The following is a 19,384-nucleotide window of genomic DNA, read 5'->3' as shown; positions in this document are numbered from 1 at the left end:
AAGGCTTGCACATCTGGAGTGATGAGCACAGGCGTTGTAGAACTGCCGCTCATCCCTGGCTACAATGAAGAAGGTACAGTTGAGCCAACAATGATGTTACTACTAACCACAGTAGACACTTCTGTTGACACACCTGCATCGGTGTCAATAGAAGTCGGCAATCCAGCATTAGTGCCGACAATAGTAGACACTTCAGAATTTGTACCAACAATCGTTGACACTTCTGTTGACACACCCGCATCGGTGTTAATAGCAGAAGTCGGCAATCCAGCACTAGTGCAAACAGCAGTTGATACTAAACTCGACACACCAGCAATGGTGCCATCGAAAGAAGTTGCTACACCAGCATTGGTGCCAGCAACAGGTGTTGGAACTCTAAAATTGATCCTGACAACAGAAGTTGAACCCATTGTATCTCCACTATCGTCAACTTTTTCCATCTACATTACCAAAAGAACCATTAAACAATCAATAACGAATATTATTCTAAATCACAGAAACAAGATCAACACTAACATCAAGTCCAAATATACTTTTAGTCATCGCTTCCCCACCGATATCATCATCATCATCAATATCATGCACATCAGTAGTTTTTTGTGCCGGAAGACAAAAAACCTGTCATAATGAAACATCATTCCAAAACATATTATATGTATTACATATATGATATTTTAAAAGAAATATTATATACATACCATTTCTCGATCCTCAATCCCTTCCTCAATTTTACTTAAGTTTTATCTCTAGCTTTCTTTTCCCTCTTTTTTGGACGTACGCTTCTTTTCTTCTTTCTAATATTATCTTGTCCGCTATCCTCCGAGTCATCTCTTTCTACTTCTTCGTCATCTACTTCTACTTCTTTGTCATCTTCACTGCTATCATCTACAATAACATTCTTTCTCTTCTTTGAGCCACAGTAAGGTGCTAATTCCCTAGGCTCATTAAGCAGTCCAGTTTCTATATCATGATAATAATCTACAATATCGTCTGGAAACGACAGATCATAGACATCAGCATTATGACTAAACAAACTAACAAATTTCTTTTTTATCATCTCGCTGCTAAACAATGATATATTTGGAAACTTCAAAATATCCCCTATAAAAAAAAAGAACAAGATAATTATAATATGATGCTAACTATTTAAAATAATAATTATAAGAATATTGAGTTAACATCTTACCTGATATATTGTTAGGATAATCAATATTTTCGAACCTCCAATTGCCTTTGATCTTAAAACCATACAATTCAAGCATTCTCGTAGTTGAAGGCATCCCATAAAATTGATAATTAAGTTTGTGATGGTTATGATATCCCAAAGCACTTTTAACTTTTAAAAGAAGCCTTGTTTTGTCTCAAGACATAGGCTTCAATAACTCAAACAAAAAGATAATTGTAAAGGATGAAGACATACTCCTTTGATAAACCTTACAAATCAATAAAATTATCTCGCTATCACACTTTTGGGGCAAAGATAGCCCAATAGCAGGAGATAATTGTAAAGGATGCAATCTCCATCGAGCTAATAACTTCCATTAAAACAAATATTTTGATTTTTCAAAAAATGGAATACAAACAACCAAAGCCAAAAATGTGAAAACAATAAAATTATCTCATATTTATTTGGTCATTTTCACACTATTTTGGTCGATATCGCTTCCAACATACTCAATAGAAACATCATCTCCAATATCATCTGTGCTTCTCTCAAACTATCTGCATCAATACCGTTTCATACTTTCACTAAAAATACACATACCCCTATTCATATTAAAATCCCCTTATCACCCCATCTCCTCTTCAAGTTATAATTCCTCTCCATTAAACAAATATTTTCAATCACTTGTCAAAAGATAGAAAAATATCAAACCCTTCTCTCAAAAGCAAAGACGAAAATACAATATTGTTTTTTAACAAGTATACATGTTGGACAAACTTACGGTATAACTAACATATTTATTTGGATTCTTAATAATTTCTTTGCATAATTACTATAACTAAACATGGTTTACTGTCTCTTATTGGGATCCAAATCTTAATATACATTCCTCAAAAACAAAAAATCTTACTATTCATAACATACATGGCAACCGACTTTTTGTGATAAGAATGAAGAAAACATAAAAAAAAAAAAAAAGGTGTGAACGTGAATGGAAACATACCTTACTGCACAAGTAAAACAAGAACATGAACCAGAAGATAGGAACTTTTAGGAACTTTTATTTCTTTTCTTCTCAAACCTAATTATTTCTATTTTTTAAGTCTGATAATTATTCTGCTCCCACAAGTTCTCCTTTTATAGATATTCTAACTCCAGAGCCGTATACCAATAGGACTAGATTTTCAACACTGACCCAACAATCACTTTCCTAATTCGCTTAAGCTTCGCCCTTCTATTAGGTTATCTTCAACAGACCTTGTTCTATTAGTTTATCTTCAACAGAACTCACTTACTAAAAGTTTGAATTTGGCCGCTCGTAACATGCCGATCAACTTACCCGATCAATATTTTGGAAAAGAAAGTTGCGGATTTATATGATTGCCGACCCAGAGTGTTAGACATGCGGCTTGATCTCTTTGAGCAGTTGCTTCGATCACTTTTGTCGATCCCGTTGAACCACCGATGCCGAATCTTTGAACTGCTGATGCCGCTCGATACTTTAAATTGTCGCTGGTGTGCTGATCCATTTGAATTGCTGCTGCTTGATTTGCCGCTTGTTGAATTTTCGATAGCAACTAGGACATCTTCTTTATTTGCTTTTATCAAAAATTCAGCCAGTTCTTTGACCTTTCCAGCTTCAAAGAAGGACTTAACCAGTTTGGCGTAAATTTTCTCAGTTGGCTGAAGTATACCACATTTAGAAGTAACCAGTTCAACTCGCTTCTGCAAGTTTTCCAATAAAAGATAAAGTGTCTCTTTTGCCTCAGCCTCTAGGCCTACATAATTTCGATCTCTACAGAACTCTTCATACGACAAGTCTGAGCTTTCAACAAATATAGGCTGCTTTAGAACATCAGATTTTTTAAGGCCACAGGCTTGTCTGGAATTTACTGTGGACGAGGAGAACTTACGAGTACCAACAGCTTCAAGTGTAAGTGTTGCCGAAGCAAGAGAATTACGTGCTTTCTTCGCCTTAGAGAGCATTTCCAAGACCATTTGTGATGCAGAACTAAGGTCACCAAAGTTCAAATGACATGTCAGCAAACAGTTATAGAACTGTTGATATTGTAAGTCCCCTAAGTTACAAGTGTCATCTATGTGTCTCTTAAGCTTCTTGAGTTCATCTCTGTGTCCATTTATTTCATAGATATGTGCCATTGTAATCAGTAAATTCGAGTCAGCCTTTATACCAACTCGAGGCATCATTTCCAGAAGTTGTTCAACCTTCCTAGTTGTGCCAAATAACAAACAGCCACCCAAAGCAAGGTTGAAGACAATAGTGTTAGGCTTCATCGAAAGCAAAGGCTTGTTAGTCTTCTTCCGTGGATCTACCCTGTTATCTTGGAACAAGTATCCTATTTCTAGAATTAACTCAGCAGCAAGGTATGCACCAGAGGCTGTCCTTGACATATGAGCGACAATTGCCGACCATGCCATTACCGGGGGGTACTTTTCTGTTTCAACCATTCTTCTTTGCACAGTCGATGCAGGTATTGGCAACCCATACTTTGCAAGACTTGAAGAGAGGTATATTAGAGTTTCAAATTTTAACAATTCATGCTTATCTTCATCAAAAATCAGTTCCACCAAACTGTGAGATTTCTCAAGCCACTGAAGGTCACGACTTTCTGCAAGACCAGTAAGAAGATTATTTAATATGGATTTTCTAGGAAATCCTTCCATCTCCTTATACTGTTGATATAGCTTCCATGAATCATCAAATCTGCATTCAACAATGGAATCTTCTAATTCTACACTTAGGCGAGATGGGTCACGAGCCTGCACTAATATCGTTTCAGCCATGGTCGAAAAGGAGAGCCTCCACGAATTAGTACACACATTGTTCAGCTTCCCAAGAGGACTGTCCTCGTTTACATCATCCAAACTGCAAGCAGAACTTTTCTTGACGTTGAAATGGCTGCCACCGAGCAAGGAAAATGAATAAAAAAGACTTGGAGTAAACTTGTGGTGAAACCTCTTGATTGATAGCATTTTTTCCATCAAAGTATAAACACCACTCTGCAGTGGTAGCCTAACAAACCAACTTCAGCAATACGAAGAGCACCTTCTTGAATATACAAGAATTTCATGACTTAAAACCAGATGTTCGTTCAAGTAATAACTGTCTTTGGCATGAAGAAAACTTGGTTGTAACTGGAAAGCGCTCTACAGAGTGGTGGCAAACACCAAATGCCTCGAAAGATTTGATCCTAAATTATCACAAGATCGGTGTTATACAAGGGCCATTCAAGATTGTTTGGCCGCTTCCAAGTAACGTGAACAAGGATCTGGTCTCAGCTGAGTTCGTGTAACCAAGTCTTGTTACAACTACTTCTATCAGTCTTTTGGAACATACATCAATATGCATTGCCGAGCCCATCTGTGCTTCTATCGTCTTTTTGCCGATCTGAACATTGAAAAATGCCGCTAGCATTGCCGAGCCATAAATGCCACTCGCATTGCCGAGCCAAATGAATTGCCAATCCAATTGTCGTTCAAACATGATTTGCCAATATAATTGCCGATCCAAATGAATTGCTAATCCAATTGCCGTACACATATGATTTGACAATCCTATTGTTGTCCAATTGTTGTTATGTTTCTTTCCTAAAGTTTTATTTACCAAACTACCATCACTCACCAATATTGAAACTGTCGAAACCTTGACTCTTTTATTCTTACCCATAATTTACCAAATTGCCTTTACATTTGATCAAATAACTTTGATTTTTTTCATGCCAATTTAATATCTTCTCTTCATGATATTTGCCCACCCCTACTACTTCTATTTTACCAATCAATATAACAGTTTACAAACCTAAAAAAAAATAATAATAAAAAAAAATTACTTCTTTGCCACACAAGCTTTGCCCATGTAACAAAGAGAGGGCGATGTTCCGGCCCCCACAAATGTGGCCCAATAAAAACCCAATTCAATATAAAGCCCATGCTCAGAGTCCATGCTACTAAAAAGCCCACGCTCAGAGCCCATGCTCAAAGCTTATCTACAAAAACCCACGCTCAGAGCCCATGTTCAGAGCTTATCTATAAAAAGTCCACGCTCAAAGCCCATGCTTAGAGCTTATCTACAAAAAGCCCACTCTCAAAGCCTACATACCTATACGTAAAATCAATTGCGCACATGTTTTGCGAGTCAAACAACTTCCACAACTTCGTCCACATTCAAGATTCACTTCCATCAACTTCATCCCACGATTAGACAGTTCTCCCGCCAGTTCTCCAACTTCATCCCACGATTGGACAGTTCTCGTGCCAGTTCTCCAACTTCATCCCACAATTGGACAGTTCTCCAACTTCATCCCACGATTGGACAGTTCTCCCGCCAGTTCTCCAACTTCATCCTACAATTGGACAATTCTCCCGCCAGTTCTCTAACTTCATCCCACGATTGGAATATTGGAGAATGAGGAAGTAACTATCACCAATCCTACTTATAAAATCTAGCCTTCGTCATTTTTCCAGAACTACGCAATCGAGACTTGATCCCAAGCAATATCTTTGGGTATGTAGGCAACTTCAAAACTAAAGTCCAGTCTCAACTCTCCCCAACAATCATCTCCTTCGCAATCTCCCCTGAAAAAGATTACTTCTGACCCAATTGGTGTGTCTAGGCAAATCTTGTTGAAATACTATGCATGCCGCTTCCTAAGATTGGAGGTTTCTCCCTCTGCTCCTCGGATCTATCTCTTCACTGTGCCCTGATGACTATTCTTTGTTGTCACTTGATCGTCGCGAACCTCATACATTCCGGTCGGGGTGGGAAATCGAATCACTTGGTAGTAAGTGGATGGTACCGCCTTCATCTCATGAATTCACCGCCTCCCCAGAATGGCATTGTATTGCTAATCAGCGTCCACTACCTTGAACCGAGAGAACACCGTCACCAGTCCCATAGTCACAGGGAGCAGGAGATCTCCTAGAGGCTCCATCACGCTTCCATTGAACCTGTATAAATTGGTTTGCGAAGGTCTTAATTATTTCTTGTCTATCTTCGTCTCCTCCATTGCCCCTCTGAACAACAAATCCATGGCGCTGCCACAGTCAACCAATACTCTTTTCACCATGTAATTACTCATCGCCACCGTGACTACTAATGCGTCCTCGTGCGGAGAGTTGACCGCCTTGAGGTCCGCGTCAGTGAATACTATGTTGCCCTTTCCATTCGCATACCATGGAGTTGGCCGCGAATGTCCTGATGCCTCGTTGACTTGCTGGAAGGTCGCGGTTAGTCTTATCCTATCTTGGTTAGAGTTGTGGCTCAAAACCTCTTCATTGAAAATCACATTGATCGTTCCCAGTATCCTCCCCTAATTCGGTGCCTGCTCTTATTTCTCATTCCCTGTTGTAAACTTCTTCAGCAGTCCCTTCCCTATCATCCTCTGTATCAACCACTTTAGTGCATAGCAGTTATTTGTCTCATGGTTCTGTATTTGATGGTAAGCACAATAAGGTTTGCTTGACATTTTCGCTGCCTTGGTTCGCGGCCCTTCGTAACCCTGCATACTTTGAATCAACGACAATATCTCGCTCAGCGGCCTGTTCCATGGTGCATGTTCCACTTCCCAGTAAGGTTTTATCTCCCTATTCTCCCTCCTGACTTCTTCTCTACCCCTTCCGGGCCACGAAAAGTACCCACGATACCCGCCGTTACCCCTTTCTGATGCCTCATATCTTCGGTGATCCTCACTTCTTTCTAATGACAATACTGCCTTCCCAGGCCTCTTCATTTCTTTATGCATAGTGTCCTCGTACCTTATGTATTTCTCTACCCTCGAGTATAAGTCATGTAATGTTGCGATCTCGTTCTTGGCTACGGACTCATGAACCCTGGTTCCCGAGCGCAATCCTCGTTCAAACGCTATCACTGCGGTTCTTTTATCCAAGTTCTCCACTTTCAATGTCTCTACCTTGAATCTGCATAAGAAATCCCTCACTGACTCCGCGGATCTCTGTCTTACATTGAACAAAGCCGTGATATCTACTACCCTCATTTGCTGATGTATTAAGTGGTCTATGAAAGCTTGCTCTAACTTTTGAAAGTTGTTTATACTCTTGGGATACAACCGATAATACCAATCGGAATCCCCCCCTTTTAAGCTTGCAGGGAACATCATGCATCGCAGTCCATCATACCGAGGTTCTTGCCACAACGGCATCTGCTGTCGAAAGTGATGGATGTGATCCGCTGGATCTCCCTTCCCGTCATATCTCTCAAATCTGGGCTAGTTTAACCGTTTTGGCACCTCGGACTTCCAAATTGCGTCAGCCAACGGGTTGTGGTTTAGCCCCGCCGCCACTTGGGTCGCCGCTCCACCTACGCCCTTGGCTTGCTCCAGACTCGCCTTCAGGTCACTGGCAATCATCTCCCTAACTTGCTCTTTGGTGAGTCTAGCCACCCCATTTTCCGCCAGGTTCAGCCTCCCTTCCTCCTCTTCCTCCGCCTCCGATGCCTCTCTCTCAGATTCCTCAATGGTCTCCTTCTTCCTCCGAAGCCCGTCATTTTCTTCCCTCAATCTCTCTATTTCTTCATGCAACAACCTTGTTCCCTCCGAAACCAACGTTGTGGTCTCTTCTCCGCCCTGATCTCCTCGATCACTCCTCACTTAATCCACCTCCTCCTCTGCAACTTCCACCTTTCTCGGTCTTTCCACTCCTCTCTTCACCCTTGTTGACATTTCTCCAGCTATTTCACTCGTTCCCCATAGACGGTGCCAAATGTATGAACCTAAAATATCACCTCATACATCTCTCTCTTCTTTCTTTTCTTTTCTTCTGACTTCCTCTCTTTTTTCTTAATGCGCCCTCCTTTTTTCTCTCCTCATCCTTCTCTTTTTATACCCCTCTAACCCTCCATCTAGGACGTCCATTTGTTGTCCCATCCCCCGATCTCCCTTCTTTCCGTACACATGCCACGTCTGCGGCAATGATCCCCTACTCCTCCAATTCCTTTTGCTGTTTTGCCACCCTTCCCTTTACCGTTGATCTCCACACAATCACAATTCGGTCACTACAAAAATCCAATTCTAGAACATAAAGTTTTAACAACTTACAAGAGCCTTACAAGACTTGATACTTTCCATGATTTCTAAAAACTCTTGGTCACTTGAAGCACTTTTTAAGTTAGCATGCTTATTTACTGGAAGTATCAAACCCATTCCCTCTAATCCCTTTCCCTTCTCTTCACTCTTTCCCCCCATTTCTTTCCTTTTTCAACTAAACCAACTGTACCAAACAACTCCCAAATACTTATATATGAGCTTAATGGGCCAAGCCCATTTAGTTAGTTTTGGCAAAACTGTTAATACAATTATTGAGGATAATGAGAAAAACTAGCCATGGCTTGTACTACTAGTGTCCTCATGTTTACTTCTTCTTTAAAATCTTGTTCATATTTAACATGCCCTTTAATTTGTATTGAAACTTTTACTAGAGTTTTACGGACTTGTACATTTCGTTTCGGTCGAGGTAGACACAACATGTGTTGTCTAGAATTACAACCTATAAACTCTTATCTCTCCTTCCTCCTTTTTCCCTTTCCTCCTTCTCTGTGTTTCTCTTATATACCTCATAACTGCCCTACTTCTCTAACCGCTCCCATCTTCTCTAACCGTTCTTCTATCCCCATGACCTCCTTTCATGTCCCACGTCCAGAAACCGTCCACCTGTCTCTGCAGAGATTGTGTCTTGGTTACTGTGCTCCAGCTCTTTCTTTCCCTATTCAACATCTCCCTCAAGTCATAGACACTCCGCTGACCTTCATGCATTTCAAGATTTCGCGGTCTTCATATGCTTCGCGGACTATACCCTGTGCTCATTTACCTTCTTCTATTATGGTGCCCCAGCCCAAAACACACCAGTCGTCTTAGTAGTCATGAATTAGGCTGATACAAATGCCCCCTCTCGGTCCTTGGACCCTTAGTTCGGGGTCCGAGATACCTTCTGCCAATTGAAGCCACGGAGATCGGGTACATGTCCTGGAGCTCATAACCAAACAATGGGAGGGGGTCCGGTTAGTCAGTGATTGGGTCCTTTCCTTATGGCCACGTGTCCCCTTGGCTTTGATTTGAGAGCTCTATACTCCTCGCGTCCCCCTCGCACGCTTCTAGCAATCATGATGGTCTGCAGAACCTGTCGCCTCGTTCTTAGCCCCTCCACGTGTCACCCCCTGCTGGCCCCTCCTTCTGATTCTTTGGTTTTTGCACTTTGGAAATTACCTTTGTACCCCTGGTGCTTCGAAACTCGTTCAAACCCTTCCTTTTCTCTCTCACTCCCTTTTGCTTCTTTCTTCACTTAATCCTTTCAACTCCCTCTTTCTCTGTTCTTCATTTTGTAATCGTTTGGCTTTCCTATCTTCCTTCTTCCTCACGGTGAATCTCTACTGCTTTCGCTCCTGGTTCGATTCTTGTCAATCTCTTTGCCCGCTGCTGCCTCGTAAACAAGGTTCGTTTCTTCTTTCTTTTATCTCTCGAACTTTTATTATACCCTTGGTTTGGTTGTTCTCAAGTGATCTGTGGATTCTCCCAATTGCGTAGTTTAGATCTTTCATCTTTTTCACTCTACGACTAGAATAGTTTGCATCATGTCGGCTTCTGAGTCGGCAAGCACATCCGTCGCCAGATCCACCAGATCTAGTTCTCCCTCCTCCAGATCCGCGGCCTCAGATTCGGACAGCCCAACCGCTATCTGATAAGCGCATAAATGTTATATATTTATGCTCAATTTTATATTAGTTAGTCCGTTTATTTTATTTATTTGATTTAGTTAGTGTGTTTTTAGTGATTTTGCAGGATTGGAGTTAACTTGATTAAAAGTGTTGAAACCTGTCGAGATTCGAAGATATTAGTGTGTGTACGTTGATCTAGTTCAGTGGAGGTATCCGGTGTTGGTCAAGATATTATTTGCGTGCATTGGATTTGGCCTTGTTGTTTGCTAATGAGAATTTGGACTCGGTACTTTAGATTAGCATCCGATCGAGAATGAGGGAAGCAAGGCTATAACTATGAATATTCCGGAATGCACATAAAGACAAAACTTAAGTGGGCACGTGACCAAGGTGGAAGCTTCCAATCCATATGATTGTTCATGACCAAAAGCTTGGGTCTGTTTGATCCAATATGAGCCAACAGGTGAGGGTGGATTGTAGAATACATGGGCCCAAGTTAAGCTGGCCCAAGAACTAAATATCAATTAATAGAAGCGCATGTGCACCCAACTAATATCAAATCCGGTACCCACTAACAAATAGCCACACCATTTCCTGTCCATCCGAGAAGCACCATAACAACCCTTAGTTTCCTTCCTTCGTCTCTCACTCACGAATAGGAATAGAAAACCCATCCCTCAAATTTCTGGGATCGAACCCCCGAACCAATCGAGCACTACACATCCTACCATTCTTCCATACATCCATTTTCACTTGATCAACACTCTCTATTCTCGATTGCACTAAAACCCAACAGAGAACAAAAGCCCAACAGTCCTCATTCCAATCAAATTGATCGAAACCGACTAGCTGGTCACCGAATTAGACAGTTCTAATTCTAATCAAATACTACCCAATGCCCTAACAAAACCTCTATATATACCAGTAAGAACCAAAGGGAGGGGGGATCTCTCCAAAAGACCGAAACAGAGAACAGGAGAGACAGAAAAGTGGAGTTTGAGTTAATACGTGGATTAAAGCTTGGGGACAGTTTGAATTGGAGGAGAAGACTTCAACGCGAGACTACGGTTTTTGCAATGATTAATTCTTCTATTAATTTCGTTTTTCTATTCATTGTTATGTATAGCTAAACTCCAAGTCTAGGGTAGATGAAACCTTAGGCTAATGTTTGTGTTTTTTTGGGATTAATTTCGATGATTTCCAATTAGTTTAAATTGCTATATTCTTCTAGTTTCATATATTGATAGCTAGCTTATATATTTCATATAGTATGTCACGCATGCTTTATAGTTCGATATTCGTTGCTATTAGTTAAACCTGTTTTAACTGTTGACGTCAAATTTAGATATTATTCGTGCCGTAAAAAGACTAGTAATCTTTTGAGTTTGATCTGTAGTGCCGAAACTTTAGAAGATACATATTTAGTTAAGATTATCACGATCATATCATCGAGAAAGCAAGGGTTACCTTTCCCTCATGCTACTCGTATTAAATTTGGAACATTAAAATTACTCTTAGAAATATAAACAGAAGTCTACAGTGGATTCTATAGTCCTAGAGTTCTCTCCATTTGATAAAACCCAATTATTTAAGTTATAGTTTTTGTAGTTTAAATAGTTTAGTGAGTAGTTAATTCCAACTTTCTCTAAAACAACATTGTTCGAATTAGGATAAGTAATATTTTAGTATTCAATTGTCCCTAAATAGCAATCCCTGTGGGATCAACCCGTTCGCCGCAACTATTTTCAACGATAGCTGTGCGCTTGCGGTTTAACTAGGGTTAGATTAATCTATTAATTAGACCGACTAAATTCCTATCAAGTTTTTGGCGCCGCTGCCGGGGATCGCAGTGGTACAATTGAGTTTTAAAGTTTTATTTATCGTGATTCGTAGTTTAAATTTAGTCATAGTTTTATTATTTCTTAGTTTTCGTGTCTAATTTTGATTTTCGCATGTAGTAAGCAAAGATTTCTTCTTACAAGGTTGATAGTCGTGATTTGTTGTGGACTTTGTGAAGTTCCTTGCTTGTCGTCACCCGGCGTAGCAAGTAGCCATCGAAGGCTCACGCCGGAGGTACATCTCTTTCCTTTGTGGGTTTAATTTTGTTTGTTTCGTGTGTTTTGCTTGTTTTATTGTTTCTTGCATTTAGGAAGGTTAAATCACATTGACCAGCCTTAGACATCTTGCATTAGGACAGGTTTTAGCCCGCTCACTAGGAAAGCCTTTTTTACATGTGGATTGAGTGACGGTGCTTTTGCACAAGAACTGGGAATCGTGTTATTTGGGTTTAGGAGCAAATATATTAAACAATATTTAAAATTCAATCTAGGTTGAAATATTTGTTTGGTACTGTTTGTGTGAGCATCATTTGCATCATTTATTAGAGTCTTAGGTTTTAGAAGTGGTTTATGATTGAGACTCGATCCGATAATCTAGAGTTAGCACCATTTGATTCAGAAATTGAACGGACACTCCATAGGAAGATTAGAAATCTCGCTAAGTTAGAGATACCCATAACCTTTGTCGGCAATACACCAATTTTTGCTGACATGGCTGACAATAATAATGATGTTGTTGCCCAAGTACCTAGGTCCATTAAGGAATTCATATATCCTACTAGGACGACTTGACCGTCTTGCATCGTTCCCCCGCCGACCAATGCTAATCACTTTGAGTTAAAGCCCAATCTGCTTGGGCTACTTCCTAAGTTTAGGAGGACTGATGAGGAAGATCCATATCTTCATGTAAGGGAATTTGAAGATATTTGTGGGATTGTTAAACTTCAACAGTTTAGCGATGAGGCTATAAAGTTGAAACTATTCCCATTTTCTCTTAAGAAGAAAGCGAAGAGTTGGTTTCACACTCTTCCATCGAATTCCATAACGGGTTGGGAAAAGTTATGCGTTGTGTTTTTAAAAAACTTTTTCCCTAATCATAAGGCAACTACTTTTAGAAAAAGTCTATCATCATTTTGCCAAAATGATGGAGAGTCATTATGGAAGTGTATGAAGAGATTTAAGGACATGCTCTTGCAGTGTCCTAACCATGGCCTAGAGAAAGGTAGGATAGTCTAGATTCTCTAGATTTCTGTGATAAGACTGTAGATGAAGCATGAACTTTTTTAGAAGAAGTCTCTGAAAAGGTCCAACAATGGGAAACTAGCCATGAGCCTAAGAAGGTAACTAGTAGCACTACACAGAATGGTTTGTTCCATGTTGACAAGGAATTTGACACGAACGTTAGGATGGCCGCTTTAATTAGAAGAGTTGAATTCCTCGAGCTAGAAAAAGAGACAAAGTCTCCAGCTTCGGTTAACAATATCGAGGCCCCTGGTTGTGTTTTGTGTGATAGTCTTGATCACGTTATAGATAATTGCCCTGGCATAACTGCACAAGTCAATGCTTTTAATTCATACCAAAACCAGGCAATAATCCTTTTTCTAACACGTATAATCCAAGGTGGCGTAACCACCCCAATTTGTCTTGGTCTAAGGGTATACATCAGGGAGGCCCCGTAGGTAACTCAAACCCAGTACCACAATATGCACCTCAACCATCTAAACTTTCACCTATAGAAGAAACCATTGCTCAATTATCACAAAACACCATGAAATTCCAGGAAACAACCCAACAGTTTATGCAAGACAGTCAAACTACTACTCAAGATAATGCTCAAGCCATTAGGAAGATTGAAGTCACCATAGGTCAAATTGCCAATACTTTGAATGAAAGGGACAAGGGTAGGTTTCCTAGTCAACCAGTGGCTAATCCAAAGGGACAATATGAAATAGGCTCTAACTTGAGCCAAGAGCACAACCAGGAGCAAGCCAAGTCTATTACTATTCTTAGAAGTGGTAAACATATTTATAATAGGGTTGAGATGCCTAGGGATGTTGAGGTCAGATCTGATCCTATAGAGTGTGAGGGCGAGAAGAGTGATGTAAGTGGTTCGAATAGTCGTGATGCTTCTAAGAAGTGCTTAGAGCCTCCTACATCTTTCGAGTCTAGTCATGTACCATCTTATATACCAAAAGCCCCTTTTCCTGAGAGGTTAGTTCAAGCTAAGAAAGGAAATACTTTTAATGATATAATGGAGATGTTTAAGCAAGTTCATATTAATATTCCATTACTTGATGATATAAAACAAGTTCCTTCTTATGCCAAGTTTCTTAAGGATATGTGTACGCAAAAACATAAGTTGAACGTGCATAAGAAAGCTTTCCTTACTGAGCAAGTGAGCTCGATTATTCAAAACCGCACTCCACCTAAGTTTAGAGATCCAGGATGCCCTACTATATCCTGTGTTATAGGTGATCATATGATTGAGAAGGCATTACTTGATTTGGGGGCTAGTGTTAATTTGTTACCTTATTCAGTTTATTTACAGCTTGGTCTTGGTAAATTAAAACCTATGCCGATTACACTTCAACTGACGGATAAGTATGTCAGGGTTCCACGTGGTATTGTTGAAGATGTTTTGATTCAGGTTGATAAATTTTATTTCCCAGTTGATTTTATTGTTATAGAAACACAACCTGTTCAAGATCTTAAACACCATATTCCTGTCATCTTAGGTCGTCCATTTTTGGCCACATCCAATGCCATCATTAACTGTCGTAATGGAGTGTTGAAGCTTTCTTTTGGTAATATGACTACAGAACTTAATGTGTTTAATGTGAGTCAACAACCTCCTGAACCTGATGATCTTTGGGATATTAATCTTATTAACAGTGTGGTTCACAAGACTTTCTTGGAAAGTTATTCTGATGACCCTCTTGAGTCTTGTTTAACTCACTTTGGTGGTGATTTTGATGTGGATAAGTCTATTTGTGAAGTAAATGCTTTGCTTGATGCCACCCCAATCCTAGATACTAATAAGTGGAAAACCAAGGTAGAACCTCTTTCTCCTTCTGAGTCTAAACCAGTTCCTTCCATAGAGAGTCCTCCTAAGCTTGAGTTGAAACCATTACCTGATACTCTTAAGTATGTCTTTTTGGGGCCTGATGAGACCTTGCCTGTTATTATTGCTTCTAATCTTGATAGTGAACAAGAGAGTAAATTGCTTAGGGTTCTTAGAGACCATAAGACAGCTTTAGGGTGGACTATTGCTGATATTAATGGGATAAGCCCCACTGATTATATGCATCATATTCATCTAGAGGAGAATGCTAAACCAACCCATGAATTCCAGAGACGGCTTAATCCTAACATGAGAGAGGTAGTGAGAGCCGAGGTTCTCAAGTTGTTAGATGCGGGTATCATTTATCCCATCTCTGATAGTCAATGGGTGAGTCCGGTTCAGGTTGTCCCTAAGAAGTCTGGTATTACGATAGTTAAGAATGCGAATGGCGAGTTAGTTCCTACCCGTATGACTACTAGGTGGCGTTTTTGCATTGACTATCGTAAGTTGAATCTAGCCACTAGGAAAGATCACTTTCCTCTTCCTTTTATTGATCAGATGCTTGAACGGTTAGCCAGTCATAAGTATTATTGTTTTCTCGATGGTTATTCTGGTTATTACCAAATATATATTACACCTGAGGATCAAGAAAAGACTTCATTTACTTGTCCTTTTGGAACTTTTGCCTACCGTCATATTCCATTTGGGTTATGTAATGCACCCGGTACCTTCTAGAGATGCATGCTTAGCATTTTTTCTGACATGGTAGAAAGGTTTCTGGAGGTATTTATGGATGATTTCTCCGTATTTGGGGATTCTTTTGATGAGGGTTTGCACCATTTGGAATTAGTGTTAATTAGGTGCAAGGAGAAGAATCTTGTATTGAATTGGGAGAAGTGTCATTTTATGGTTCAACAGGGTATTGTTCTTGGTCATATTGTTTCTACTAAAGGAATTGAGGTCGATAAGGCTAAGATTGATGTCATTTCTAGTCTTCCACCACCTAAGATTGTGAAAGATATTAGGTCTTTTTTAGGTCATGCTAGATTTTATAGGCGATTCATTAAGGACTTTAGCAAGATTTCTCGTCCCTTATGCAATTTACTTGGTAAGGACGTCGATTTTGTCTTTGATGATGATTGTTTGAAAGCTTTTGAGAAGCTTAAGCATTTATTGACTACCGCTCCTATCATACAATCACCTGATTGGAGTGTGCCTTTTGAGTTAATGTGTGATGCATCGGACTATGCTATTGGGGCTGTTTTAGGTCAACGGTTTGATAAGTTGCCCCATGTAATTTATTATGTGAGTCAAACTCTTAATGATGCCCAAATGAATTACACTACAACCAAGAAGGAGTTGTTAGCTGTTGTGTTTGCTTTAGACAAGTTTAGGTCTTATCTCATAGGGTCTAAGGTTGTCGTGTTTACTGATCATTCGGCTTTGAAGTATCTTCTTTCTAAAAAGGATGCTAAAGCGCGTCTTATTCGTTGGGTCCTCTTATTACAAGAGTTTGGCATTGAGATTAGGGATAAAAAGGGTACAGAGAACGTGGTCGCTGACCACTTGTCTAGGCTTATAGTAGAGTCTTCTACTAGTCTTTTGCCTTTGAATGAGTCCTTCCCTGATGAACAACTTTTTGTTGTCTCCCAGTTTCCTTGGTATGCAGATATTGTTAATTATCTTGTTATAGGTCAGTTTCCTTCTCATTGGAGAAAACAAGATAAATCTAAGTTTCTTGCTGAGGTTAAGTATTTTTTCTGGGATGACCCATACTTGTTTAAGTCATGCCCTGATCAGATTGTTAGGAGATGTGTTTCGAGAGTGAGTTTAGTAGTATTCTCTCCTTTTGCCATGACCATGCATGTGGTGGTCACTTTGGTCCTAAGAAGGCGGCTGCTAAGGTTTTGCCTTGTGGTTTTATTGGCCTACTCTCTTTAGAGATGCACATGAGTTTTGTTTAGGATGTGATCGATGCCAGCGTACGGGTAATATTTCCCATAGGAACATGATGCCTCTTTCCCCTATTTTGGTTGTTGAGCTTTTTGATGTGTGGGGTATAGACTTCATGGGTCCTTTTCATCCTTCCTTTGGCTATCTTTATATCCTCGTCGTGGTAGATTATGTTTCTAAATGGGTTGAGGCGGTGCCATGTAAAACGAATGATCACAAGGTTGTAGTTAACTTTTTGAAATATAATATATTTTCTCGTTTTGGTACTCCTCGTGCAATTATAAGTGATAATGGTACTCATTATACAAATCGTGCGTTTGAATCTTTAATGAAAAAGTACTCTATTACTCATAAACTTGCTACCCCATACCATCCCCAAACTAGTGGTCAAGTTGAAGTATCTAATAGGGAAATTATACGGATTTTAGAAAAGACGGTATGACCTGACCGTAAGGATTGGTCTCAATGTCTTAATGATTCCCTTTGGGCTTATAGGACTGCTTATAAGACTCACATTGGTATGTCTCCTTATAGGCTTGTGTTTGGGAAGGCATGTCATTTGCCTGTGGAATTAGAACATCGTGCTTTTTGGGCCATTAAAACTTTTAGCTTTAACATGCGTAGAGCAGGTTCACAACGTAAGCTCCAATTGAATGAGTTAGCTGAGTTAAGGAATGAGGCATATGAGAATGCCAAGATTTACAAAGAGCGGACTAAGATTTTTCATGATAAATCTATTCTTTGCAAGTCTTTTGAACCTAATAAAAAAGTTTTACTATATAATTCTCGTTTGCGTCTTTTTCCTGGTAAGTTATGTTCTAGGTGGACTGGTCCTTTCATTGTTAAAATTGTTTTTCCTTATGGTGCTGTTGAGATAGAGGATCCTACGGGTGGTCGTGTGTTTAAGGTTAATGGTGAACGCTTGAAACCATATCTTGATGGTTTTGCTAATAAGGATGTGGAAGAGGTGGATCTTATTGATCCTATTTATCATGACTGAATGAGTATGCTTGTTGTATTTTAGTAGTTTAGATTTTATTTTTCTTTTGTAAGAGTCGCTTCGCATTGTTCCCAAATACTTCATTCTAGCCCTTAGTCTCCATTTGGGTTAACCAATGAGAAACATATTATTGTGATTTTCAGGTTATAACAGGTTTTATATTTATGAAATGTCGAAAATACAGAGGAGACTCTGTCGAATTTTTTGAATTTTGGGGCATTTATTTTATGTTTCGTTGGTAGACAAAGTGCTAATCTAAGAATTGGGTGTGTGAAGCATTCGTATGCTAGAGACGTTAACTGTAGCGCTTATGGGAGGCAACCCATGTTTTTATTTTTGTTGAGTCTTTTGTGCACGTGTATCATGCATTCCACTCTAGCACCTTTTCTCCGCCTTTTTGGAGACGTGTAACTCTATGGGATGAGACACGTGACACATTTTAGTCATTGTAGTAACTTGGCCCTCTTTTATATTATCATTGTTATATCTTTCTGAGGTACTAATTTCTATAGGTGACTCAAAGATATTATTTTTCGTTTTTGGAAGCTCTTGGTAACCTCTTTCCTTATATACTTTTACTTGTCCATGTTGTTATCTTTTAAATTACGCATCTATGTTAACATTGAGGACAATGTCTATAATAAGTTTGGGGGTGGGAACAAAATGTTTGTTTAGCGAAAAATAAATATGTCCAACATGGTATGATTAATGGTGATTTTCTATGATGAGAAATAAAAAAAAAAAAAAAAAAAAAAAAAAAAAAAAAAAAAATTGATTTCTAAAGCCACTGATTTTCAAGGAATCTATGAAGTTAAGAGTCACTTTTGAAGTTATTGTTGCTTTTAGACTATTTTCTACCTCTAGAAATAGATTTTGTTGATGAAAGTCTAAGCCAAAGTGAAATTTGCACTATTAGCCACTTGATACATGTCAAATTGAAGAGTAATTTAATCTCCTAGTGAACTAGAAAAGGAATATAGAGACTTAACCCGTGAGACTTGAGCCTTTGAATTTCTTGGAGAGTCTTTACGTAAATTCAGAGTCCAAGTTGACTCATTCATTCTTCTGTGCTGAAATTCATTGTATAGTCTCATTTTTTTTTCTTGTTTTGGTCGATCACGAAGTGACATCAACTGGGGAGATAGCCATTAGGTCTTGTAGTCTATTCAAAGCGGAATATCATACTGATAAGTCAAGTAGTGAACCAATTAGCCTTTATTTATACCACCTAGTAGGATCATAATGTTAACCATTTTGAGCCTTAGATATTAAGCCTTTTCTTCTTAAACCAACTATCATTAACCCAACTCCAAATAAGGAGTGTAAACCCATATTATTAGCCTTACCCATATTTCTGAGGATTTCTAAAGGACTAAAGAGAAAGCTAGAAGAAGAAGATTCTAAAGGGAAAATTTACCAAAGTAAAATGAAGAAAATCATTCCTTTTGCTCAAAGTGATTCAATAAAAAAAAAAAAAAAAAAAAAAAAAAAAAAAAAAAAAAATCATTGAGCAGAAGTAGTGAGAAAGTCAAGTAATGTGATCTACAAAGTGAATAAATTTTCCATGAAGGTCAAGTACAAGATGGTCTTTAGTTTATTCTCAGAAATTTTTGATTCCTTTTTACCTTTTTCTTGTCAGCCTATCCTAAGCCCCATCTTAATACCCAGACTTATCACAAAA

General features: G+C 39.1%; 2 protein-coding genes and 1 pseudogene across 2 annotated transcripts; 1 reads left to right on the top strand and 2 right to left on the bottom strand.

Annotated features, from left to right (window-relative positions):
- Positions 1-2,384: 2,384 nt before the first annotated feature.
- On the bottom strand, positions 2,385-4,283 carry LOC147514726 (pentatricopeptide repeat-containing protein At1g03100, mitochondrial pseudogene; annotated as a pseudogene).
- Positions 4,284-6,513: 2,230 nt separating this feature from the next.
- On the bottom strand, positions 6,514-7,344 carry LOC147514725 (uncharacterized). The gene has a single exon (XM_086592668.1). The coding sequence runs from the start codon at positions 7,342-7,344 to the stop codon at positions 6,514-6,516; it is 831 nt and encodes a 276-aa protein (XP_086448794.1).
- Positions 7,345-13,457: 6,113 nt separating this feature from the next.
- On the top strand, positions 13,458-17,703 carry LOC147514724 (uncharacterized). Its single transcript, XM_086592667.1, is given in 5 exon segments — positions 13,458-14,652; positions 14,719-15,219; positions 15,694-16,566; positions 16,569-16,664; positions 16,667-17,703. Coding segments are annotated over 5 exon segments (3,702 nt in total).
- The last annotated feature ends 1,681 nt before the right edge of the window (positions 17,704-19,384 follow it).

Source organism: Coptis chinensis, chromosome 2 (assembly GCF_015680905.1).
Source record: "Coptis chinensis isolate HL-2020 chromosome 2, ASM1568090v1, whole genome shotgun sequence".
In the NCBI taxonomy this organism is placed as follows: Eukaryota; Viridiplantae; Streptophyta; class Magnoliopsida; order Ranunculales; family Ranunculaceae; genus Coptis; species Coptis chinensis.
Note: the sequence above shows the minus strand (reverse complement) of the source record. Positions and strands in the feature narration are given on the sequence as shown.

What these genes read in the sequence shown, in the direction of transcription:
- LOC147514725 (XM_086592668.1), bottom strand. Translation starts at nt 7,344, where the DNA reads ATGCCGTTGTGGCAAGAACCTCGGTATGATGGACTGCGATGCATGATG.